The following is a 25,808-nucleotide window of genomic DNA, read 5'->3' on the forward strand; positions in this document are numbered from 1 at the left end:
GACTAATTTCCTGGCAGGAACTATGAAAAACCTTTGGGAAGCTCATGGGGTAAATCACTTGGTTGCCACTCCTTACCACCATCAAACAAATGGCATGGTGGAGAAGTTTAATGGAACTTTGGGGGCCATGATACGTAAATTCGTAAATGAGCACTCCAATGATTGGGACCTAGTGTTGCAGCAGTTGCTCTTTGCCTACAGAGCTGTACCACATCCCAGTTTAGGGTTTTCCCCATTTGAACTTGTATATGGCCGTGAGGTTAAGGGGCCATTGCAGTTGGTGAAGCAGCAATGGGAGGGATTTACACCTTCTCCAGGAACTAACATTCTGGACTTTGTAACCAACCTACAAAACACCCTCCGAACCTCTTTAGCCCTTGCTAAAGAAAACTTACAGGATGCTCAAAAAGAGCAAAAAGCCTGGTATGATAAACATGCCAGAGAGCGTTCCTTCAAAGTAGGAGACCAGGTCATGGTCTTAAGGGCGCTCCAGGCCCATAAAATGGAAGCATCGTGGGAAGGGCCATTCACGGTCCAGGAGCGCCTGGGAGCTGTTAATTATCTCATAGCATTCCCCACCTCCAACCGAAAGCCTAAGGTGTACCATATTAATTCTCTAAAGCCCTTTTATTCCAGAGAATTAAAGGTTTGTCAGTTTACAGCCCAGGGAGAAGATGATGCTGAGTGGCCTGAAGGTGTCTACTACGAAGGGAAATGTGCTGGTGGTGTGGAAGAGGTGAACCTCTCCATGACCCTTGGGCGTATGCAGCGACAGCAGATCCAGGAGCTGTGCACTAGCTACGCGCCAACGTTCTCAGCCACCCCAGGACTGACTGAACGGGCATACCACTCCATTGACACAGTGTTTCTCAGCAAAAAACTGTCTGAGAGGGAAAGCAACTGGTCAGTCACTGAAAAAGAATGTTATGCCATTGTCTACGCTCTGGAAAAGCTACGCCCATATTTTTGGGGACGGCGTTTCCACCTGCAAACCGACCATGCTGCACTGAAGTGGCTTCACACCGTCAAGGAAACTAACAAAAATCTTCTTCGGTGGAGTTTAGCTCTCCAAGATTTTGATTTCGACATCCAACACATCTCAGGAGCTTCTAACAAAGTGGCTGATGCACTCTCCCGTGAAAGTTTCCCAGAGTCAACTGGTTAAAATCGTCCTTGAGATGTGGAAAATATTGTTAGTCTTTATGTACTTGGTAGTATATTTAGAGATGCATGTGTCTTATTAACTCTGTTTTTCCTAGAGCTCCAGGAAGAAATCCCAGCCAGTGTTTCACCCTAGCTGAGATTTGGGGGGCGTGTCATAAATATAAGGGGAAGGGTAAACCCCTTTGAAATTCCTCCTGGCCAGGGGAAAGCTCCTCTCACCTGTAAAGGGTTAAGAAGCTAAAGGTAACCTCGCTGGCACCTGACCAAAATGACCAATGAGGAGACAAGATACTTTCAAAAGCTGGGAGGAGGGAGAGAAACAAAGGGTCTAGGTCAGTCTGTATGCTGTGCTTGGCCAGGGATAGACCAGGAATGGAGTCTTAGAACTTTTAGTAAGTAATCTAGCTAGGTATGTGTTAGATTATGATTTCTTTAAATGGCTGAGAAAAGAATTGTGCTGAATAGAATAACTATTTCTGTCTGTGTATCTTTTTTGTAACTTAAGGTTTTGCCTAGAGGGGTTCTCTATGTTTTTGAATCTAATTACCCTGTAAGATATATACCATCCTGATTTTACAGGGGGGATTTCTTCATTTCTATTTACTTCTATTTTCTATTAAAAGTCTTCTTGTAAAAAAACTGAATGTTTTTTCATTGTTCTCAGATCCAAGGGTTTGGGTCTGTGGTCACCTATGCAAATTGGTGAGGCTTTTTATCCAACATTTCCCAGGAAAGGGGGGGGTGCAAGTGTTGGGAGGATTGTTCATTGTTCTTAAGATCCAAGGGTCTGGGTCTGTAGTCACCTAGGCAAATTGGTGAGGCTTTTTACCAAACCTTGTCCAGGAAGTGGGGTGCAGGGTTTTGGGAAGTATTTTGGGGGGAAAGACGCGTCCAAACAGCTCTTCCCCAGTAACCAGTATTAGTTTGGTGGTGGTAGCGGCCATTCCAAGGACCACGGGTGGAATACTTTGTACCTTGGGGAAGTTTTGACCTAAGCTGGTAAAGATAAGCTTAGGAGGTTTTTCATGCAGGTCCCCACATCTGTACCCTAGAGTTCAGAGTGGGGGAGGAACCTTGACAGGCAGTGTAACAAATGCAACAGTAACCCAGTGTACAGGCAACTCTCTCTGGCTAAGGCCTGAGCCACTTCCTCTCTGAGCAGGAAACAGCCCCTCGGGCCTGAGAAATCTCTGAAAAGCCATGCAGTCACCCAGCCAAAATCTTTAGCACCATGCACTGGTGTAACCAAGTTAAAGAAACGGTAGAAGACTAGGAGTGACAATCCAATAGTCCTCCAGCCTCCTAAGCAAGAGGATAAGAAACTGAGATGGGATATGTCCCCCTTTAATGGTTGCGCCTAGTGCTGCATGTATTACTTAGCTGCTTTTCCAGACACCCTCTGTCTTTTGCTGTGCCCGCAGCCAAATGCATCCTCAGATCACACTGGCTTTGTGCAACAAAGTGGAAACAAGGATACACATGGTGCTTATCAGCCAAGGAAACAGCATAGGCCTATCTGCTGCTGATTGGGAATCCATGGTGCAGAGCTATGCAGGAGGAAAGCCTTGGGAACTGACTGCATTCTGTCCAGCTCTATGGTCTAATCAACAGGTCTAAGCCATCCTCAGTTTGACCCTCCTGTGGATTTCCTCCTCCCTGTTCCTCTGCAGAATGTGCCTTGAAGGCTAATGCTGTGGCCAATGAAAACAAAGCTCATTTTTAACCTGGGTCACTGAGGCATGTTGACCTTTATACCAGGAATGTATTGAGCAGAGTGCAAGATGCTCCAAGAGAAGGGGTGACTGCAAGAAGTGGCACAATAGCTGGGGGGGAGGCAGGGGAGAAGGCCCATCCTCCTCCCAACCCCAAAGACATAGGGGTGGACTAGGTGTACTTAACCCTCCTTCCGTGCAGGGGGGTGGGCTAGAAGACCTCTTGAGGTCCATTCCAGCCCAACATTTCTATGATGCTGCTTGGTGCAATCGGATAATTTATGTAAAGCTTACTCAAGCTAGCTTTCCCCCTTTCTCCTGTGGGGGAGCAGACACATTCTTGTTCTCTGTAAACCTGCTAGCTCCGGGCCTTCCCTATATTATTCTTGATCACAGCAGTGGCACTGAGAATCTCTGGTCAAGGCTCCAGAGTGCTAACTACTGTATATACAGACCTTGTCCCATAGCGCTTACTTAGTGAATGACAGGACACAATGGGTGGATAAAGCAAACCTGAGAGGGGATGGCAACACAGCAGGTGCAGTTTAGCTGGACACTTGCAATATTTGATATATAAGGAGGAACAGTGGACACTGGTGCTGGTGCTATGCAGACGAGATGCCAGGCTCTCAGAGCAAAGAGAATCAAAGTAAGTTTCACAAAGGTGATCAGAGGCAGTTACAGTAAATCCCATGTACTCAGTCAGGTCTTGATCCTGAGCACGCTAGCCCAATCCAGAGACATGTGCATCCTCCCATTACTTCAACTGGTTCTACCCACATCTGTCTGTAGCCTCTCTCTGGCCTATCACCACACTGCACTATCACAGCACAATTTCTTCTTCACACCAGCTTGGGATCTGGCCCCAGCTCTTAATGGGCCATCCCCCACCTGGATCCTCATGAACTGGACAACTTGAAGAAATCCACCCTGGTATGAAAAAGGCTAAAGGGGGCAGAGACTGTTTAAGCTGATAAATTGAGTACACACAGTGTTTTCTATTTTTCACGCCTCACAACCAACTTTGACCCACTAATGGCCAGCAGATCAGCTTCACACTTCAACACCAGCCATGGGCTCCCTCTCCCGTTCAACTAGTGCTACGTTTTAACCAAAGAGGTCTCCTTAATTTGCTGTCAGGTTGCTGAAGCATCTTGGTCCCCTGAAGAAAAATAGCAAGGGCTGACGTGACCCTCTCGTGTTTGTTTATAGGAGATGAGCTCACAGCAGTAAAGACAGCCACTCTGGTCCTTGCAAATCTAACTGGATGTGTGTTTCAGTGATTTGACAAACAGAAGACAGCAGCAGCAGATTTCTCTTTTTGGTTTGCAACAAATTGCAAAGCAAGTGCAGACCCATTTATTATGGGAAAACCAGGAGGCACTTCAACAAGTCTGTGGGGCACAGAAAACATTTCTGTGACATTTCAAGCCAATAAATTATTCAAGGCTGGGAGGAAAGATGCAGAGAGTGGATATGTATCATCCTAGAGAGCAGGAGCCCCATTGCCTGTCAAAGGTATCCCTCACTGGCTCAGCTGAAAGCTCTTAGTTGCAGGGAGCATGTCTGCCTTGCTGTGTAACACTTATCACACATGGCCCCAGGTCAGGGCATCACGGTGCAACTAAAATATAAATGTTCAATATCAGAAGGACTTCTCTAAAAAGGAGGGGGGAGAAGAAGCAGCTGTTAAACAAGATGTAATGAAACAGCACATGTAAAAAGAGACCCAGAAAACATGTTTCTTCCTGGGGCAGCACATCTCTAAAAGCCTTAAGGGTGGCATTCAAAATAGTCCAGCAGTCTCTGGGCAGAGGAAACTTCACCCCTTCACAGAGAGCCTGCCCAAGGCTTTAATCACCAAATAACTACCACATTAAGGGTTTAATGGCCACATTAAGGGCTGAGTAGGGATGGAGCAGTACCTGGGAACCTCAGCATGGGTTGAATTTCATCTGGAAGGCCGAGATTTCCATGTTGCATTTTGATTGCTTGAGCAACTTTGAGCATTGCCCATGATCAGCCTGGGGAGAGGAGTGAGAGAAATTAACATGATTTCACACCTCCCAGTAAATAAGCAAGCAGGGAGCAGAGGGCATTTCTTTATGTAGCCTGCCCTGCCCGGTGAGCAAAGGGGAAGCATTCCAGAGACCATCTGGGGCATAGCCGATGGGCTGCTCTGATGGGGGAGAACACTCCCCATTCCTCTCCCAGCCCAAGCTGCTGCTCTAAGAGCTTGCAACAGGTCTAAACTGATGCTACCTCGCCAGCAGCATTGTTGCACAAGCTTTGTCACATTGCGTCTCTTTCCCGATCACACTGGGAAGTGATTAAACGGGCAGCGCCACAGGCAGAACACAGCTTCCTTGCCTGTGGAGCAAACTCACAGGGGCACCACCCCCAAGAGGAGCTAATTACCAGCAGATAGTATTGAAGAGATGATAGCTTATCATGAGACGTGGGCAGTGTACACCTGCCTTATGGCGGTTGTCCACATAATGTACTATATACAGAGGGGACATATGAGCACTTATCAAGTCAGTCTCCCAAGAGCAATCAAATGCTAGTGTTGCTTATAAAGCAGATAATAATTGTCTCTAATCTGACATTTTACTCCCACTATGATTGCAATCTGCACTCTGAGATGTGCAGAAACATGGGCTTTCACCATATGATAGAAAGAGTGAAGGTTCAGGTGCAAAAGCCAAGGTCACGTTCTAGAGATGACATTTAGAGCGGAGGACTCCAAGCCAGAGCTCTGGGGACCTATTCCCAGCTACACCACTGTCTCACAGTGACTTTGAGCCAATTATTTGTGCATCAATTTCCCTGCCTGTGAAGTTCAAGGGATTTAGGCAATGTCTAAAACAGGTTGGAGCAAGGATGAAAACTCACAGGCTGAGCCTCCATTCAGCCAAGACTGAGTTAATGGTGCTAACATTTACAGCAGATGGGGCTGTTCAGGAGCCATGTAGCATGAAAAAGACCTGTGTCTGGAGATGGGATGTGAATAGGACAGGGAGCCAGATAGGCACAGAGAAGCAAAAGGTTTGTTCCATGTGGTTAGAGTGTGTGGCAGAATGGCCCATGTTAGTATGGTGGGTCACATGCTTTTCTTGGTAGAGGGCTAGAACACCACCGTTTCCCCTGCTCTTGGGGCACCAAGGGCCCCACTAGTAGCCCAGGAAGGTGACAGAAGAGGGAAGCAGTCTGGGTTTGCACCTCACTCTGAGCCATAGCCCCTCTCAACCCCTGCAGGTTTCTTACCCTCTGGGTAGGGTTACCCTCAATCCTTGACGCTGGAGAAGGAGTCTCCCTTCCTCTGGTTTTCTGGTCTTTCAGCTCTTAGCAACACACCACCAAACTCCAGTTCTGTCTCCTTCCTCACACCTGCCTAAAACCCCATCTGCCTAAAACAGGGTTTTTTTATTAGGTTTCTGATAATTGACTACAGGTGCTCCAATTAACCTGTAGTAACCTTCCTTAGTCTACAAGGAAACACGCCTTAATTAGCCTAGGTCTTATATATCTCCCCTGGACCACTCTCCCACTGCCCTTCTGGCTCTGCTGTATCACAGTGGACAGATAGAAAGCAGGCTAGTAATTAGGGAGCTCTGGGATGTTTGAAAGGTTATGGTTGTGTGCACGAGGGGGACCTACGCACCAGCTGGCAGAACGCTGTATTGACCCACTTTACATGGGGACTGGGGAATGTCAGCCTGGGGAAAGGAGCACCATTATGATAGTTCTGGGGATTTTGCTGCATTCTACTTTGCAACATCCAGCAGCTGTGTCTTCCCTGAGATGGGTACTGTAAGTGACACATTACAGGGCTCCTTCCACTAGAGACCTTTCAACTGCTGAGGCTACAGCAAACACATGTTGCTCCTGCAAAAGGCTAGCAACTTAGTTTTGGGGAATACAGCAAAATTTGGGGATTAGTGCATATCAGATTTTTGCTTTACGGATTGTGCTTTGCTTTGCGGAGCAGTAATGTGCTCACCTCAAACCATGGGACCCTGAGCTTCAGGGCTGGGGCTTGGTACCTGGCACTGCCATGCTGTCTTAGGGTTTTCAAGACGGGCAGCCGTTTCAACCTCCCTGGGTAGGAGCTTTCCATCTTGAAGCCTCTGATAGGAAATGTTCCTGTTTGATTTGCTGCTGTTTGATTCCTCTCCATGACAAGGAGGGTCATCTAAAGAAAATCATTATCAGAGTTGTATTTGCAAAGAAAAGGTCAACAAAATGTTGCAACAGTCTTATGAAATTTTTGTTCTATAAAGTCAAAATACTCTCATAATTTGGGTATCCAGTTTTGCTTACACTGGTGTTCTTGTGTTACATGAACTCATACTTTGCATTTCTGTACTGTAAATATCCTTTGCTTGAGAATATCAAAGCACATTACAAACACACAAATTGAAGCAAAATGAAAATATTATTTGTACTGCAATAGTACCTAAGTACTCCACACGTGAACCGTGACCCTGTTGTGCTAGGTGCTGTACAACAAAAAGACAAGTCCATAGAAAAATCAGTATTTCCAAATATTTTTTCCATTGAGACGTGATGATTGAAGCAAGAAAGACCAATTTCTAGTTTCACATGATATAGTTTATCTAGGCTTAAAAATAAAATTCCAGTTTCCCTGAGTAAGTGTTACAACACAGATGACAGTGTAATGTGAGTTCTAGTTGGTTCCAGCTCGATATACAATAAGAACAAAGGGCTTTTCTGTATTTCTGTAATTCCTACTTGGTTCTTCAGAGTGAATACTTGCCGCTAGACAGCATGAAAATGAATCATTATTTCTGACAGAGAATGATAGTTTTCCTCTTCTGTATCAATTGAACGTTCACAGGGGGGATTTCTGACCTGCCCCCTGTTGACAATTATTATTGAGTGTTTGATGACAGTTGTGGGTTCACCTCATCATGAGAGCTCTTTCTTGTTTCTTGTCTCCCTTGTCACATCATCTGAAAACACCATTAAATAAAATGTGCTCTTTAAGAGAAAATAGCTGTTGGCCGTCCCTCAACGAGCGAATAAATCCATAGAGCGAGAAGTGAGGGAGGAGGGATTTTTATTAGAGTTCATAACTTAACTAAAATAAAGATACAATTCTGAAGGCCCAGGATCACTGATGGAGTCGTGGCTGGCGCTGCGGGGCCCAGTGGGCAGCTTGGGTTGAAGCTGTTGCCATATAACAGTCTCTGAATACGCTGCCTGCCGTGCAGACAGAGTGCCCATACATTGATTGGCTTTGAGGTCAGGAGAGGACACGGCCTGGCCACGGGCCGGCCACGGGCCGCGCACCCCCCTGCGATTAACCTGGCTGCACCGGATCAGTAACGGCCGTGCGGGGCGCTGAGCCGCAGGCTGTGGTCATGGGCACTCGGCCCCCCACCGGCCATGTGCCCGGCTGTTGTCTCCGACCGGGGTCTGGCTGGGCGGCGGAGGAGGCTGGCAATGGGCTGTTGCAACAGGAGGCTTATGGGGGGGGCGGGGGGGCAGTGCCGGGGCTGGGGGCTGGGGGCTCGCCGCGGGAGGGTGGCGCTGCCTGGGCTGGGGGGGGGGCTCTGTTCTGGGGGTGAAGGGGAGGGGCTTTCATGGGGCTTTACTGGCTCCTCCAACCCCATTGGACAAGCCTTTGACCTCTGCCCCCTGACCTCTGCCCCCCCCCCAGGTTCTGTCTGCATCTCCTCTGTAGCTGCCCCCGCCGCCTGGTCCCTCTGAGGGGCCCCGCCCATCTCGGCACAGCACCGCCTCCTCCCGGGGCCAGGCCCCGCCCACCGGCGGCCGCTATTGGCTGCGCCGAGGGAGGAAGGGGCGGAGCATCACGGGCTCGTTACCGAGGCGACCAGCGGGACGCTGCTGACCCGGTAACTGCCCCGCTCCCGCCCGGCCTTCCGCAGGGCGCGGCTCGCACGGGGTGAGCAGGCACCCCCCCCGCCCCCCTCCATGCCCCAACTGCCCCCGCCTCTCCCCAGCCCCGCACCGCTCTCCACCCCCCCCGCGCAGCCCCCCACTGCCCCCGCCTCTCCCCATCCCCCCTCCGCGCAGCCCCCAGCCCTCCCCAGCCCCCCACCGCCCCCTCCGCGCAGCCCCCAGCCCCCACCGCTCCCCACCGCCCCCTCTGCGCAGCCCCCATCTCCCCACTGCCCCTGCCTCTCCCCAGCCCCCTACCGCTCCCAACTGCCCCCTCCACGCAGCCCCCAGCCCCCCACTGCCCCCTCCACGCAGCCCCCAGCCCCCCACTGCCCCCGCCTCTCCCCAGCCCCCCACCGCCCCCTCCACGTAGCCCCCCAATGCCCCTGCCTCTCCCCAGCCCCCCCTCCGCACAGCCCCCATCTCCCCACTGCCCCCGCCTCTCCCCAGCCCCCCATCACTCCCCACCACCCCCCTCCGCGCAGCCCCCAGCCCCCACCTCTCCCCAGCCCCCCATCGCTCCCCACCGTCCCTCTCCGCGCAGCCCCCAGCCTCCCACTGCCCCGCCTCTCCTCAGCCCCCCATTGCTCCCCACTACCCGCCCCCACTCTCCCCCCCACGTAGCCCCCCATCTCCCCAGCCCCCCATTGCTCCTGACCATCCCCCCATTGCTCCCCACAGTTTCCACGCAGCCCCCATTGCTCCCCACTTTCCCCACCTTTCCGCAGCCCCCATTGCTCCCCACCTTTCTCTGCTCTCCAGCCCCGCATTGCTCCCCACCCCCTGCCCACACCATCCCCCCCCCATGCAGCCCCCATCTCTCCCCACTCCCCAGGCTCCCCATCCTGTGGCCCCACTGTTCCCCCCAGTTCCCCACCATTCCTCCCTCCGGGCAGCACCACACCATTCCCACCTCTCCCTGCTCCCCCCCCACCCCCCCGCAACCCCTGCCCCACCTCTCCATGCTGCCATACAGTCCCGACCTTTGCCTGCTCTCCCTGCAGCCCCCACCCGGTCCTTCCCAGCTCCCCATGCTGCAGCCCCAACCTCTCCCTGATCACAGCACCCTCATTTCCCCCACTTCCTGCAGCCCCTGCCCCACTTCTCCCCACCTCGCAGGCCCCCCACCTCTATCTCCTTCCTAGCTCCCCACCCTGCAGCCCCAACCTCGCCCTGATCTCCACAGTGCCCTCATTGCCCCCACCTCCCCCTGTGGCCATCTGTTCCATCTCTACCCACCCCAAATCCCCACAGCCCGCACTTCTCCCTGCTCCCCACCCTGCAGCCCCCCAGTCCTTACCACTGCCTCCGACAGCCTTGCTGCTCCACCCCACAGTACCCCAACTGCTTCCCAACTTTTCCCAGCCTCACCTCCCAGTTCCCCAGCCTCTCCCTGCCATTAACCTCCCCCAGGCCTACAGCCCCCTGTCCCTACAGTGCCCCATCTCTCCCTGCTCTAACGGGCCACTATGCGTGACTTCCTTGCAGACAAAGGTGCTAGCGGATGGAGCCTTCTGGTCCGCCGGGGTAGCAGCAGCAGCAGGGCCAGCTTCCCCTGCCAGCCCACTTTGGCCCTGTTGGGTGTGGAGTAGGGAGTGTGACAGGAGAACTCAGTCTCCATATCCCAATCATCCCTCAGGCATGATGCTGTCTGAAAGGGGCCTGTGGAGCCAGGGTGTCAAAGGAGCTCAGCTTGCAGTGTTCTCAGTGGGGACTGGGAGGGACTGTGTAATTTTAAATGAGGTTTCTCCATTCTCAGTGGTAGGGTGGAGGGGGACTCTCTTTGGTTCTCAGTGAGAGCTGCTGGGTCCTGACCACTTCTGAAAATGTGATCAACTAAGTGCTGGTAGTGGTGGTGAGTTTGTGACACAGACCCCTGTCCTGTGGGGCTTGAGGTTGACATTATGTAATACTCTGAGTAACTTATGATGGTACTCTAGTTCTGGGCTGGAAACAAGCTGTCAAAGCCCAAGTGAGAATGGTAAAGGGAAAGTGAATCAATGTTCGCAAAAAGAAGAAGAGTACTAGTGGCACCTTAGAGATTAACCAATTTATTTGAGCATAAGCTTTCGTGAGCTACAGCTCACTTCATCGGATGCATTCCAACGAATGTTGTGAATCATCCAGTCTCCCCAGATGTGGCGGCAAACCTGTATTAAAATAACCAATAGGTTATTTTTAGGCTTTGTAAGTTTCTTTTTTTTTTCTTCTCCTTCTGTTATTCCTTCTTCTAGGTTCCAGTCCACCCCCTGAAGTCATTCTGTACCATGATGGCTGATGAGCTGGAGGAGAGAGATTTGCAGAAATTCCTGAGAGATGTGGATGAAATTAGTAAGTGTACTGTAAACATGGTGGGGCAGATTTACACTTGGTTGGAGTGTTGCTCAGGTGAAGTCACTGCGTTAAGGACAGCATTGGCTTCTGGTTTTAGTGCCCACCTTAAGACATTTGTGGAGATACTGAGCTCCTAACTCCAGCTGATCTTGATAAGAGCTGTGAGCGCTTAGCACCTCTGAAAACCAGACCCAAATGGCCTTTAGTTGGGCACCAGGTAACGGAACAGTCAAAATCAGACCTTGCTTTAGAAAATGTTGGCTATGATCTTTCCTTATGTATAACAATGTTTATAAAAAATACTCTCATAGAGTGAGGCCCCAGTCCTGAAGGCAGTGGGGCACTTCATGAATGCAGGCAGTCACTTCCAGGAATGGGGGTCTTAGTAACTGGGCTAGCAAACAAAGAAGTGAAATTAAAAAATTGGACTTTTTGATAAGTGATGGTAATAGATGGCATTTCTATAGCCCCTTTCATCTGAGGATCTCAAAGTATTTTGCAGACATTAATTTATGAAGTCTTATAACGCCTCTGTGAAGTAGCTAAGGGACCCACCACTAACTTCTAGCCATCTCTGGAAGGATTGCCACAGTTTTTTTTAGCAGAGCATAGGATCCTATGCAGCAGTTTAGGACAGGAAGTAAAATAGAAGAATAACATAGCCACTTGAAACTGTAGCAGAAATTTAGGTCTAAAAGGGAATTACCTGAGAGACCTGCATATTTGTCTTTCTTACTAAGATTGGAAAACTTCATTGATGTCCAAATGACAGCAGTGTGCATTATGGTTTGGGAGGCTTCTTTTGTGTTCTCTCCTGTTGCTGTTTCTGAAGTTAGACTCCCAGCCAGAGGCAAAAGAAAACAAGTGTCTTTGGCACTGAACGTATAACAAATGATAAAAAATAAATCAAAATGTACCCAAATAGGGGATTTTGTATTTTAAACAGAAAAGAACTTTGTATTTTTGAAACTGCTCTATTTTTATCAGTGAAATTTGATCTTTGGGCATCTACCCTCACTGAAATGCTGGTTATTGTGTCACATTATTGCCTTAATCTTTGTTCAGTGATAAATACCCAAATAGAAAACCGAAATCATTTGAGGTGGACGAATAAAGAGAATTAGAGAGCAAAAGGAAGAAAAAACAAAAGAAGAAAAGATCATACAGTTTTGATCACTGTGTTTAGTTTTTGAAATCTCTGAGTGCTTGGAGATGTGAATCTTGCCAGATACTGGCAATGCCTCTAAATGCCTCCGGTTATTATTTTATTTTTAGAGTCATGTAAATCATTGGTAGAACTTAGAGATGGGGAAAAAACTTGTTAGATTGAGTCCATCCCCCTGCTAACATTTGGAGCTATAACCTATGGAGGGAGTATCAGATATTAAACTGAAGCTACCCTGAACCATAGCCAAAAGGCCAAAGACAGATGAATTTTTTTTTTTTTAGTTTATAAATGTTGTCCTTGTCATGTGTATGTTACATCAAGTCTTTTAGTGCACATCTACACTTTGAGCTGGGGGTGTGATTCCCAAGTTGAGAAGACATACTCTCACTGGCTGTCACTGAGTAATCACACTACAGATAGAATGTAGCCATGGAAGCACAAGCTGTGAAATGAGCCAGCCACCCTGAGTATGTGTGTAAGATCTCAGATGGTTATAAACTGGCTAGCTGCCCTGAGTACCACAGCTTGTGTGGCTGTGTTTAGTGTGCTAGCTTGATGAGAACTAGTGCACTCTCTCCTCAAGCTGGGAATCACATCCCACCTCAGAGCATGGGCATACTCTCAATCATACATTCAGCTCCTTCTGGCTTCAAAGGCATGTGTAACCAAAGGGAAAACTTGACTCCTGGTCTCTCTGAGTTCATTTTATTTCATGTTTGTTTGGTTTTGTTTTAGCCAACTTGGTTCAAGGCTTGAACTCCACAGACCCAGCTGTCCAGGAAAAAGCCATCTCTGATACAGAGAAAAGACTTCAGCTCAAGGAGGTCAGAGATGATGGAGAATGCAAGACCAAGTTGAACAGAACAGTTGTTTACTCACAAGATGTGGTAAGACTTATGATCTCTTTTCGAGTATCAGATGTAGGCAGTTAGTCTTTCAAATGATATAAGTGCAGCTATCTTGCCACTTATGCAAACCCAAGACAAACCTCATAAGTATTGTTACAAATAAAAGTCAAATGTAGCTTAAACCTATGTTTAATTTTCCTCACTGGAAAGCATATGAGAGAATACCCCACATCATGTTTTACAGCCTATACCTCTTCTTCAGGAGATCACTGGGTGCTAATAGCAAAGAAGAAGCAGGTGCTTAGATGCTGCAACATGTGGATACTGTTTGCTGCTTTCTGATCCAAAGCCAGTCAAAGTCTTGAGAGGCTTTAATTCAGACATTAGGAGCTAGATTTTCAGGTGCCTAAAGATTCAGATAGTTGACTAGTGGGATTTTCAGAAGTACCTAAGCAGGTTAGGCACCTAACACCTGTTGAAATCAATAGCAGTTGGGCGCCTATCCTTCTTAGGCACTTTAGAGAATCCCACAAAGCATGTATCTGCATCTTTAGGCACCTACATATCTTTGAAAGCTGGCCCTAAGTGTTGTGCGGCTGCTCCTATTCTTATTAAAAGAAATGCTTTTATTATGAAGTGTACCCCAGCAGATTGCTATTGCAGTTAGAATAATCAGATTGCAGTGGTGAATTTTCCCATGTGAAGAGTCTAACAGAAATTCTTAGCCAAATTGATTTTGCAAGAGGACACCTGAGGATTGAATTGTTTTCTTTTGTTCCGTGACTTTAAATGCGTCTGATGGAGTTAGTTTTGACAAGTTTAAAAACTGCTTCTCTTGTTACTAGACTCATGTTGTTATACATCTGCTTTTTAAGCTGCTTTGAAAAATGAATGTGCTCTATGTTTTGCAATCCATATTTTCTCATGAAAATTGCAGCTAGTTTAGAAATAACTATATTTAAATTTATTTTCATTCCAGTTCAAACCTAACCTTTTTGTATCTGTGTTTGTGTGTCACTCATCCAACTTTTTCAGACCACGCGGAATATGGAGACAGTGAGACAAGGTAGGACAAGGTTCACCTCTCCAATAATTATCCCCTGTTCAATTTGTATCAATAAAGCTAGAGTAAGGATTGCAGATTGCTTTCCCTGATTCAGCTGCCTCATGCAGGGCCTGATCCAACTGCATCTGAAGTCAATGTGAATCTTTCAGTTGACTCTGAGAGGTGTATCAGAAAGTTATAATTGCTTACAAGTCCTGTGTGCCTGGCTGGATTGTGCGTAGTAAAGAATTTTTTCAGCATATTCTCTACCTCTCATCTAAGAACCTCATTATTCTGAATCAAAAAGAGGCATCTCTTAGAGAAGAGCTACTTAAAGAGGCAGGTATGCAAATCTAGGGCAGCATTACGGCCGTTGTGTGTAATAGCTTATCACACACGTTCCGCATTATATCAACTTAATGAAATACGTCCTTAAGATTTTCTCTATGGAGAAAACATGTCTCAGAAATGACTTTTCTCTCATCTGCAATTTGATTGTAATGAGTAAATCTTTTCTTTCATTGACTGAAATGCTACCCTAACTCTGCTGGCTCTCAGACAGCTTCATGTCAGCATTAGAGAAAGATGCAAAAGAACGAGCCAAAAGAAGGAAGAAAAATGAACGTTTGGCGAATGGTAATTGCTGAAGTTTTACATTTTTGATGTCCACTAAGCACTACTTAAAAAGAACAGAGCTGAATTAAGCTGGTAAACTAGCCTGTTAGCCACATTTTTATAAGAACAGCCATGCTGGGTTAGACCAAAGGTCCATCTAGCCCAGTATCCTGTCTGCCGACAGTGGCCAATACCAGGTACCCCCGAGGGAATGAACAGAACAGGTAATCATCAAGTGATCCATCCCCTGTCGCCCATTCCCAGCTTCTGGCAAACAGAGGCTAGGGATACCACCCCTGCCCATCCTGGCTAATAGCCATTGCTGGACCTATCCTCCATGAACTTATCTAGTTCTTTTTTTAACCCTGGTATAGTCTTAGCCTTCACAATATCCTCTGGGAAGGAGTTCCACAGGTTGACTGTGCGTTGTGTATGCACATTGATGAGACTGGGGACAAGGAAGCAGGCATTTGGTGTTCCATAGTACCTATGATCTTATGTATAGCATTGATTAGAAGAGAACATGGGCTATACGCAGTAGGTACTGAGGTCTTTTGGAACGCATTCCTCTTAATAGCTCTCCCCTTTATGATAAAGAGACTTAAGGTTTGGAGTGAGAGATATGTAGTGTGTGGGAAGATGTAAATAATAGGCTATAAAGAGAAAATACAAATGGCCTGAGTTTGTCTTTTAGAACATGAAAGGGGCACGTAAATGAAAATGCACAGAGAAAAGTCTGTTGCATGCTATGCCCGATGAACACAGTTCCAATAGAGGCAATACAGTGGGAATCTCAGGGCAAGCTGCAGCAGGAAAACATGGTTTCTGTTCACTGTGTTTACAACTGGAAATAATGACATTTGCAATACATGACTTTTGTTGCTGCAGCCCTGAAAGAGAAGGGAAATGATGCATTCAGTAAAGGAGACTATGCCACAGCTATCCAGCGATACACTGAAGGGCTGGAGAAACAGAAGGATATGCAGGTGCTGTACACGAACAGAGCACAGGTCAGTGTGTGAAAAATCTGCTATAGATGTATTGTTTAGGTACAAAACAGCCTAAGCTACCTGCAGGTGGCACATGAGAATCATTGCTCTGTTGTCTAAGCCAATTTCAGGAGTTCAGATGTGTTGCAGATGAACTGGAAAAGGGAGGAAGAGCAGCACATAAGGTAGTTTGTCCCGGGCCATTCTCCACAGTGGTGCTTTAGGTCTCATTTTTGCTAACAGGAGTTGATGGGATCTACTTTACTGCCATGTTAGCAACAGTGAATATTAATATGATTAAAAGTTACCAGCAAAGTACTTTAGACTGAACTCTGTATTGAAACTTTCTCTTTAGTTTCTTGCACTGATCAAGAATTCAGCTTCACTGGAGAGGCTGTGATGCAAATCATGCTGCCTTTTATGGCTCTGAACTAATTCCTCGGTCATGTGAAGCATTTTATGGTCTCTCTATGCAAGTGTCTAACAAAGTATTGAGCCATGAACATCAGCCTATAATGTAATATCCATCCTGATATACTGTGCCAATTGCCATGGTATCAGAGACCTGCTATTGAGTGCCCAATAGCTGGTACTAAAGGAAAACAGAAAGCAAAAATAATCAGTCATGCATCTTTTGTAGCTTTGTGCAAGGAGTGTCTCTATATTCCCTTTTGTTGCCACTAACCATCCTTGCCTCTCTTTTTATCATAATCTCTAATGGAGGCTAATTCTCTGACATGCCCATATGAAGGGAAGAATCTGTCGTCCTGATATTTTCTAAATAGGCTGTAGAGAGCTGAATGTTACCAAAGGTGATGAGCTCTTTACCTACCTTTTATGCCAAGGGGGGGCCGGCAGAGCTCCTATCTGCTCCATTTTCCAAATATTATATCTTTAATAATAGACTAATAGATTTTAAGGCCAGAAGGTGGACCTTAGGATGATCATTATTTATTTGTATTATCATAGCCATTAGGAGCCTCTGTCATGAACTAGGACCCTCGTGTCTTCCCCTAAGACCTTATCATCTAGTCTAACCTGCTCCATAGCACAGGCCATAGAATTTCACACACCTTAGATAGGTCAGTCACGCAGGAAGTCTGTATTGGGAACAGAGCTCAAGTCTCATGCCTCCTAGCTTTAAACCCAGGGGCATCCTTCTTCCTCAAGTGTAAATCCTGCTCTTACTTCAGTACTTCCAGTCAACGTTATGTTTGACAGTTGAAACCACTTCCAAAAGCTTTGCAACCCATTCCATTGTGTGTAACTGTAAGACCCCTCCCTATCATGCATCAGCAACAGGGCCTGCACCCTAAATTTTCAGCATTGTTGCACAGATCTCTTCCTCTCTAGCTAAAGGACTGACTAGTATAAGCCGATGTTGTGTTGAGAAAACTACTAATACTGTGAGAAGCAGTAGGTTCTGTGAAACTTTCACTCAATGGCATGCAACCTATGGAGTGGGCATTTTGCCTGCAGTGGGTATCTGTGGTTGGGTCCTTGCCAGAAGATTATGGTACTAATATGGATGTAAATTTATTTCTGTTCAGCAGGTTATCTCATTGCCTTTTTATAATCTCAAAGGAAAAGTTGCATTTCAGAAAATCATTGGACAGCTATTGTTTTAATTCCTGGCCTGTGCCTCTGGCTTCCAGGAAGCAAAACCAAACCCGAAAGACACAACCCAGACTTTGGCTACTCCCTTGACCATGTGGGAATGATTCAGCAGTCTTCTAAAGTTCATTTTATTCCTGTTGTGACTGCAGCCTGTCTCCTGCATGGAGGGTCAAAATGAAGCCTAATCATGGAAGGGTTGTTTGTCCCACAAGCTCCATTGCTCTGCCCTTCCCCCCCACCCCACATTCAATGACAGCACAATGCACAGGTCATCCCCCATCCGCACCACGGCATGAAAAGAAAGTTCAGTGGGGTATATATATTTTTCAAGCTACCTTTTTTCTGAAAGATGAGTCAAATTTTTAATTGTGAACTGAGGACTTTTTCCTGCCCTAAGTTTAGTACAGACCATGTGAGTTTTGTGCTTGGTTTGTGTTTAACTCACTTGAAAATCCACTGCACACTGATGCACAGACATGCTAAAACACCAGAAGCAGTTAATTATGTATCAGTCAATATGTTGGCACTCTCTGTGGGTTAAAGCATATCACTTTAATTAAACTAATGTCTGCACAGTACTTTGAACTTGGAAAAACATTATAGAGATACACAGTATTATAATTCTTCTTTGGGCTGATAAGTCTGCTGATCTGTATCCCATCTTGGCTTTATTTCAGGCTCACATGAAGTTGCAGGAGTACAAGAAAGTAATCAATGATTGTGAATGGGCTTTAAAGGTAAGTGCTTTGCCATTTCTTCAATCAGTTGGTAGGACACAGAGTGTAACTAGTTTCAGAGTAGCAGCCGTGTTAGGCTGTATCCGCAAAAAGAAAAAGAGTACTTGTGGCACCTTAGAGACTCACAAATTTATTTGAGCATAAGCTTTCGTGAGCTACAGCTCAGTTCATCGGATGCATTCAGTGGAAAATACAGTGGGGAGATTTATATACACAGAGAACATGAAACAATGGGTGTTATGATACACACTGTAACGAGAATGATCAAGTAAGGTGAGCTATTACCAGCAGGAGAGCGGGGGGGAGGGGAGGGAAACCTTTTGTAGTGGTAATCAAGGTGGGTCATTTCCAGCAGTTGACAAGAATGTCTGAGGAACAGTGAGGGGGGAATAAACATGGGGAAATAGTTTTACTTTGTGTAATGATCCATCCACTCCCAGTCTTTATTCAAGCCTAAGTTAATTGTATCCAGTTTGCAAATTAATTCCAATTCAGCAGTCTCTCGTTGGAGTCTGTTTTTAAAGTTCTTTTTATTGAAGAATTGCCACTTTTATGTCTGTAATCGAGTGACCAGAGAGATTGAAGTGTTCTCTGACTGGTTTTTGAATGTTATAATTCTTGACATCTGATTTTTGTATGAAGAAACAGTGGTCCTGATCCTCATCTAATGTAAGTTATGATCCTGAAGTCAATGACAGTATTCTAGTTAACACCCACAGAGGATATGGTCCCAGGTTTTTAAAAAATTTTAATATATGCGGAGTATGGGTCCATGTTCTTATTTCTGATCAAACCACTAGTTTGTATGTATGATTAGTGTCATATTGTTGATTTCTTCCCAATTGTGGCCTAAGGCTATCAAATGGTGAGACTGGGTCTACGTTTTGCAGTTTATCGGGTGCTGTGGGAGAAGGGTGACCCTGCTTTTCCCAAATATGGATGTGGTTCTGCTTGAAAAGTCGAATATGTGGGGCCATGTCTTCTGCTAGTGTAAATCTGTGTATCTTTGCTGAAATCAATGGAGTTACATCAACTTACACCAGATCTGATCCTTAGTAGTATTCTGTATGAATAGAAATGAAAAGTATACTGAGAAATTTCCGTATGATAGCAATTGATTGTATTACAGAGGGCAGCCTAAGTGTTATTCAATTAACTGAAAGTCAGCTAGCTTCACTCAAAGTGCAGCACACTCCATGTTTATAGGTTTTTGGGCAGTTGTTGTAACTTTATTAGACAGGAGGTTAGGCAGCAGTGTGTAATGATTCAACATTCTAAACTATTTGATTAATTCTTTTTAATGCAGTGCAACGAAAAATGTATTAAAGCCTATTTCCATATGGGAAAAGCTCATCTGGCCCTGAAGGACTACAATGAGGTAAGCTGCACAAACCTTGTTGGGGTTGAGCCACATTCTCTTTTTAAATACTCTGGTGTAAATCTGGAGTAACTCCATTGGTTTAGCAACTTAGATAAGGTTTATACCAGTATAAGAATAAGCAGAATATATGTCTGCCCATTGTTTGGCATTATAAGGCAACGGAAGAGAGAGAAATGGTCTTAAACACTTGACTTATGATAGCATGTTATGCTAATGTCTTGTCATACATTGGTTGCTTGGGGAACAAAATGTTATTATTTAGTTATTTCTAATAACTAAACTAAGTCTATTTTGCAGCCGATTAAGTCAGTTACTTCTTGTGCTACCTTCAGTGGACATAAAGAACGATTGATTGTCCTCTCTATAGCAGTCCTTAACACGTTTTTGAAGTCTCTTATCAGGTTCAGGTGTAGCACCCAAAACTGGACATGCTATTCCAGTTGAGGCTTCACCAGTGCAGAGCCACCTATCGTGTCTTAGATACGACATTCCTGTTAATATACCCCCCAACTATTAGCCTTTTCCACAATTGCATCGCACTGTTGGCTCATAATCAGTTTGTGATCCACGAGAATCCCTAGATTCTTTTTAGCAGTACTACCACCTAGCCAATTATTCCCTGTTGTGTTGTACGTTTGATTTTTTTTTCTCCCTTCCTCACTGTCGTACTTTGTATTAGTCTTTAATAATAACTTGTAGTGGTTCTGTCTTTTTTTAAATTATTGGTCAGTTTTGGATGGAAACAAAATAACCGAATTCTCCGTCCCACATTTCTGACCAATAAGCAGTAAAAGCATGGACAGGTTCCTGTTGATTGGACTGGATGCTGCCATGGTAGGTCATGGAACAGACCTGACGCTAGCTCATTGGGGGTCCTAAGCAGGAATAGTCCCCACCCAATATTAAAACAGGCAAGTTCTTATAATAAAAAGCAAATAGGGGGCCACTTGAGCAGATCAGGGCATAAGCAATTGCTTCATCTGCTTATACCTGGCGCCAGTTCTGCCCTGGAACGTGACTTGTAGCTATACCAGCAAGTTGTGCAGTGGCCCCATCTGCCTTCCTCAATTAAAGCAGGGCTAGGTTGGGTTAGGATTTGGGAGATCTCCAAAGAATATGTCCATGCTGCAGGAAAGGTGGTGGTGATTCTATAGGTGGCATTCCTCTGGTTGTTACAGGAGTCTGTGGTGCAGTTATTGCTGCATTTCACTCAGAAGTGGTTGCATTTCAGTGGTGGGTGAAGTGATCCCAGTGTAGCACATTGGGATTTGTTAAGGTGGAGTATGCTAGTGAAGACCCTAATATTAATTTTACTCTTGCCAAATCTCTGAAGGGGTTAAGTGTTGTATAGACCATTTAATTCTACATTTCCTGCCTATGCTGAACAGTAGCTATAACCTGAATGTTCTTAAAATATAATTTGATTTTATTTTCTAATCAGTAAAAAGAACTTTTCTAATCATTTTTTAAAATTAAATTACTAAATTGGTTATACTTTGAGGCTAGACCTGGGAGAGAAATAATCTAAGATGTACAGTTCTCATGACATTTGGTGCTGTATTTTGTAGCTGCATTTCTTTTGCTATTAACTTGTTGGCTGGTATTTGTTCATTTCTTGCAGAGAATGATCTGCTCATTCTGTTTTTCCCAACGATGGATTTTTAGATTTATATTTTGACTATCTTGTTAATTTTAAAATGACATACTGACTGAAGATTGCCTGGTGTTTTCAACCATGAAAGTTTAACCATCCTTGCTGCAGATTGATTCTATTGTATATTATAAAGTTTATTTTTTCTGGGCTGTAAAAAAAATAGCATCCCCCAACTTCATAGATTTGAAGAGTCCAGAAGAAGGGGGGTCTGAATTCATGTTTTGCTCCTTGTTGAGTTCAGTCATGACTTGGATTAGAGATGTTAAATAAAAAAATGCAGGGAGTGAAGAACAAAGACTAAAGCTCTATAGTCCCGATCCAAAGTCCACTGACGTCCATGGGAGTTAGTCCATTGATTTCAAAAGGTCTTAGATCAGACCCAGTCAAGTTAGATATCTTTTGCATAATCTTTTCCGTTTTGTTTTCAACTAACCATATAGCCTTGGGTTTCTTTTATTAAGGCCAGGAAGTCCTATCAGAAGATCTTAGAAATTGATCCTCAGAAGGAAAGTCTATTTAAAGGTAGGTTTCGGAGTAGCAGCCATGTTAGTCTGTATTCGCAAAAAGAAAAGGAGTACTTGTGGCACCTTAGACACTAACCAATTTATTTGAACATAAGCATCCAATGAAGTGAGCTGTAGCTCACGAAAGCTTATGCTCAAATAAATTGGTTAGTCTCTAAGGTGCCACAAGTACCCCTTTTATTTTTATTTAAAGGCAAGAAGTCTAACATCAGGGTCCTTCTGGTACCTTTATCCTGTCATCAAAATTGAACTTAAATTATAAACCAGCCTTATGTATTCTAAGTCTCTCTATGGACTCTTTCCATCCAGTTTCTGTATCCAGCTGTTTCTTCTTCCAGTTAACTTCTCTTCTCTAACCTTTCCCGTGGTTGGCCACAGCTAAGAGTCATTCTACTTTTACTGGCCTATGTGCAGAATGTAGAATGTTGCCCCAAATCACTGAGCCACTTCTTCCCTCTTTGCCTCGCAATCTTTCTGTGCAGTTGACATGATTGATAAATGATATAGTCAGTTGCTTGACTGTTCTTTGGTTTGTTATGAAATATACTCAAGAGACCAAATAACCAATATCAGTCAGGTTTATTGCTAAAAGCCAGTAATAATATAGCACAGGACAAAAGGTTCAATACAATGCTAGTTTCCAGGAAGCTGTCTTGTGCTATGTTGTTACCTTCACCTTACACAGAAGTGCTTCCCAAGTTATGCATTTTAGCTAGGAGTATTTACTGGATGATTTTACAAATTACCGAAACTCTTCACTAAAATCCAACCCATTCATTTCTGCCAGTTTCTTAATTTGTTGTTTTGTACCTTCCTTATCTTTGTTTTCGATACTGGCATTCCAGGGACCGGCCTGTGAAGATTCCTTCCCAGCTTGTTGTGGGGCAGAACATTTTGCCTTTGACAAGCTTCTTATTTTCTCATGCCAAAGCTGACTTCAACTTTGAAAAGTGTTGCAGGATTCTTAGCATAAATGAACAGGATTATAGAAAGACATAGGCCAGTTTAAGATATGTAACTGCTAGAAATATATACAATATAACATTATACTGATATTGTATGCTTAATGCATATTAATATATGTGGTGTCAATAATACATATTGCCAATGTGATTATATATGTTTTTCCCAAGATATATTGGTCAACATCAGGATATCAAATGGCATTTCATTTCTTTCCTCACTGTCCTTAATGTGTATCAAGAATTTGTGGCCTCTTTACTGAATTTCATTTTTAGTTTCTCTTTCTTTTGGTGTTGAAGACTGCACGAATGAAGTAGACTTACAGGAAAAAAAAGCAAAAGAGGAAGAGAGAGCTCTGGAGGAATTTCAGTCTGGAAAGTATACTGCTGTGTCTGTGAAAGAGCTGCTCCAGAAACTCAATAGACCTGACCAGAATATCCTTTATTATGCAGGCGGGATTAGAGTTTTGACTGAATCAATAAAAGATTGTAAGTATTTTATGCAAATCTGTCTGTCTAATGTGCTAATTTGGGGCATGATTCAAATAGATGGCAGTCTTTAATGAGAGTTGGATCAGGCCTATAAAAACTCTACCTCTGTTTTTAAAAAAATGTACATTATGGGCTTGATATTTCAAAAGTTTTGGGCCAGTAAATGCATGTATGAAACAGTCACACATTTTTGGGCCTAAAATCTGAGCACAATTGTGTGCAAATTGGGCATGCTGTGCAGAATAACATGAAGAGCTTACTTTGTCAATATTGAAAGGCAGCTCTCTTTCCCCCTAAATGGGAGATCTGCTCTTAACTCTCAAGACCGTTGAGGAGATATGTGCCACATCAAAGGAGAAGATACCCCATAGTTTGGGAAATCAGGATAAATGTTCAGTAACAAACCCAGGTGGCAAACTTCTCCCATGAATGTATGGTAAACTGTAACCATGTGAATCCATTCAGTATCCAGTACTCTAGCTTTCTTTTGAAACTGGCCACTATTGTTCATTTCATTGGGATAGTGAATTAATCCTTGTTAACATAATGTAAATGATCAGATAAATCACCAGCATTTTGCCTTTTGAAGAGAACATTGAATTTGAAAGGGTTTTAAATGGGCTCCAAATAGAATGTTAGACCCAAAGCCACTCAGACTTTGGACAAATGCGTATCAGATGTGAACATCACAGTTTAGACTCATCTCTACTGAAATCCTGACAAGTTCTGAGTTCAAGTTTTAACCATGCATGTGTTGATAATGTTACTAAATCTACAGCAAAGAGTTCAGGTGGTTGAGTATCACCAGTTGTTGTAAAACTCTGGTCTAACAAGATAAGTAAAGGGAGAGCTGATTTTTTATGATTTAATTTTAAAGCATACTGTAAATTTTAGGCCAATTCCCAATGGAGCTACCCAACTTGCACCAGATGAGGATCTGGCCCTTTAAATGTACATTCTTCTAACTGTGTAGCATCCAGTATGTGAGATGTCCTCTCTCTCAGACCTCTATTCTGCTTTAATAAGGGCCTGGACTCAGTGAGATGGTTGGGTTCTTCCTACTTTATCACCTCCAGTCCCATGTGGACTCTGGTGTTGATTTGGATCCTTTAACAGCTGTTTGTTTAAAAATGTTTACAGTTCACAGATGAAATGAATTGATTTGCAAAGCCTGACTGGTTTTTAAATCTTCCTGACTCCTTGCAAAGCACTTTAAATTAAGTCAGTCACTCTGTACAATTACAGACATGAATCAGAGTGTATATACTTTAACTTCAGTGCTGTTTCTGCTCCAAATACTCTTTAGAGGATTTTCCCTTTTTGCGATATAAATATGTATAATTTGTTCCCCAAAGTGGTTGATTGGAACCTTGTCACTTAACACTCTGTTTCCAGAGAACAGGAGTGTGCCTTCATGATATATCAGGCAGATGGATTGCTGGGCTTATGTGGTTATCTCTGAATTTGTTTCAGGCACTGAACAAACTTTATTTAGAACAAACAATGGATTCAGTATCATCAGTGACAATAAGGTCATAAGACGGTAAGGGATCTCGTAAGGAGAACAGTGCAGTATTACAACATGAGGAAATGAAAAGATATTTTAAAGAAACACAATCGCCTCTCATGAAATTCAGATGAAATGATCAAAAGATAATGTGACAGCCTTTTCATGTCTCACTATATTGACTTCTATTTGACCTTCAGACAAATAATGCACTTTTGGATATAACGGACAAAACACCTGCTGTGCTTCAGATTTAGTCTCCTGGGTACGCCTGTAGGGTTAGTCCTTTTCATTTCTCTGCGTAGCTGCGAAGATGAGAGTAGGGCTGTAAAACTTAACATAAAAGAATTGCAAATGCAGAAACTCAGTTACTTAATGGACTGAGGGCAAGGTCCGTAGCTGGGGTAAATGGATGGATCTGTGCTGATGCCAAATGCTGACTTATACCCGCTGGAGATGTGGCTCCGTAGTGCTGTAATGTGAGCTGTACAACCATTTCTGGGCGCCCGTTTCAGCCCTATAATCGAGGGAGAGGCTTATCCTCCAAGATTTATATTTTCTGCTGCTTATCAGTTGTATATTCTTGGCTGCCTGTTGTATTTTACTTTACTAGTCAAGCAAAGGAGCTAGTGACCTTATTTGACTTTAAGTCCCTTTGCTATTCAGTCTGCCTCATGGATGAGAGGATAGATGCTCTGAATGAGATCAAAGCCACTTGCTTAGTGCTGAAATCTGGTTTTTGAAATTCTTTTGGGAAAGAGATGACGGACTCATTGGCGATATATTTGGAAAGGTTCGGTTAGGTATTGGCTGCAAAATGTTATGCAGACCAGAAATTTTTGCTGGTTTGAGACTGGTCTAGCACAGAGAGATTTGAGGTGGTCCCAAGAAGTTGAAATGGATGGGAGTGGCGTATTAGGATTCCAAATAAGGCTGCATGATGGTGATCCCTTCAGAGTCTATCAGAATCACTCTCTGTCAGCCACTGGTGGTTGCTTGAGATATGAAGCAATCTGCCCCCATACCCACATAAGTATGTGGCTTCTTGGTGATCCCAGCTGTCACTGATCCATAGAGTGCAGGGATGAGCTCAGAACTCTGTCTCAGCAGGGGTCCATGAAGCAGCCAGTT

The 25,808-nt window shown here is 44.6% G+C and overlaps 1 protein-coding gene across 1 annotated transcript in view; it reads left to right on the forward strand.

Annotated features, from left to right (window-relative positions):
• Nucleotides 1-11,071: 11,071 nt before the first annotated feature.
• The window catches only part of TTC12 (tetratricopeptide repeat domain 12), a 31,003-nt gene continuing 16,266 nt past the window's right edge, over nucleotides 11,072-25,808 (forward strand). The window contains exons 1-10 of the mRNA XM_077839842.1: nucleotides 11,072-11,135; nucleotides 13,042-13,193; nucleotides 14,190-14,220; nucleotides 14,758-14,835; nucleotides 15,703-15,824; nucleotides 18,098-18,157; nucleotides 19,464-19,535; nucleotides 21,654-21,714; nucleotides 22,979-23,167; nucleotides 24,644-24,713. Of these exons, the coding sequence (XP_077695968.1) occupies nucleotides 11,072-11,135; nucleotides 13,042-13,193; nucleotides 14,190-14,220; nucleotides 14,758-14,835; nucleotides 15,703-15,824; nucleotides 18,098-18,157; nucleotides 19,464-19,535; nucleotides 21,654-21,714; nucleotides 22,979-23,167; nucleotides 24,644-24,713 (899 nt within the window). The remainder of the gene's footprint in view (nucleotides 11,136-13,041; nucleotides 13,194-14,189; nucleotides 14,221-14,757; nucleotides 14,836-15,702; nucleotides 15,825-18,097; nucleotides 18,158-19,463; nucleotides 19,536-21,653; nucleotides 21,715-22,978; nucleotides 23,168-24,643; nucleotides 24,714-25,808) is intronic.

This window comes from Eretmochelys imbricata, chromosome 22, assembly GCF_965152235.1.
Source record: "Eretmochelys imbricata isolate rEreImb1 chromosome 22, rEreImb1.hap1, whole genome shotgun sequence".
Taxonomy (NCBI): domain Eukaryota; kingdom Metazoa; phylum Chordata; order Testudines; family Cheloniidae; genus Eretmochelys; species Eretmochelys imbricata.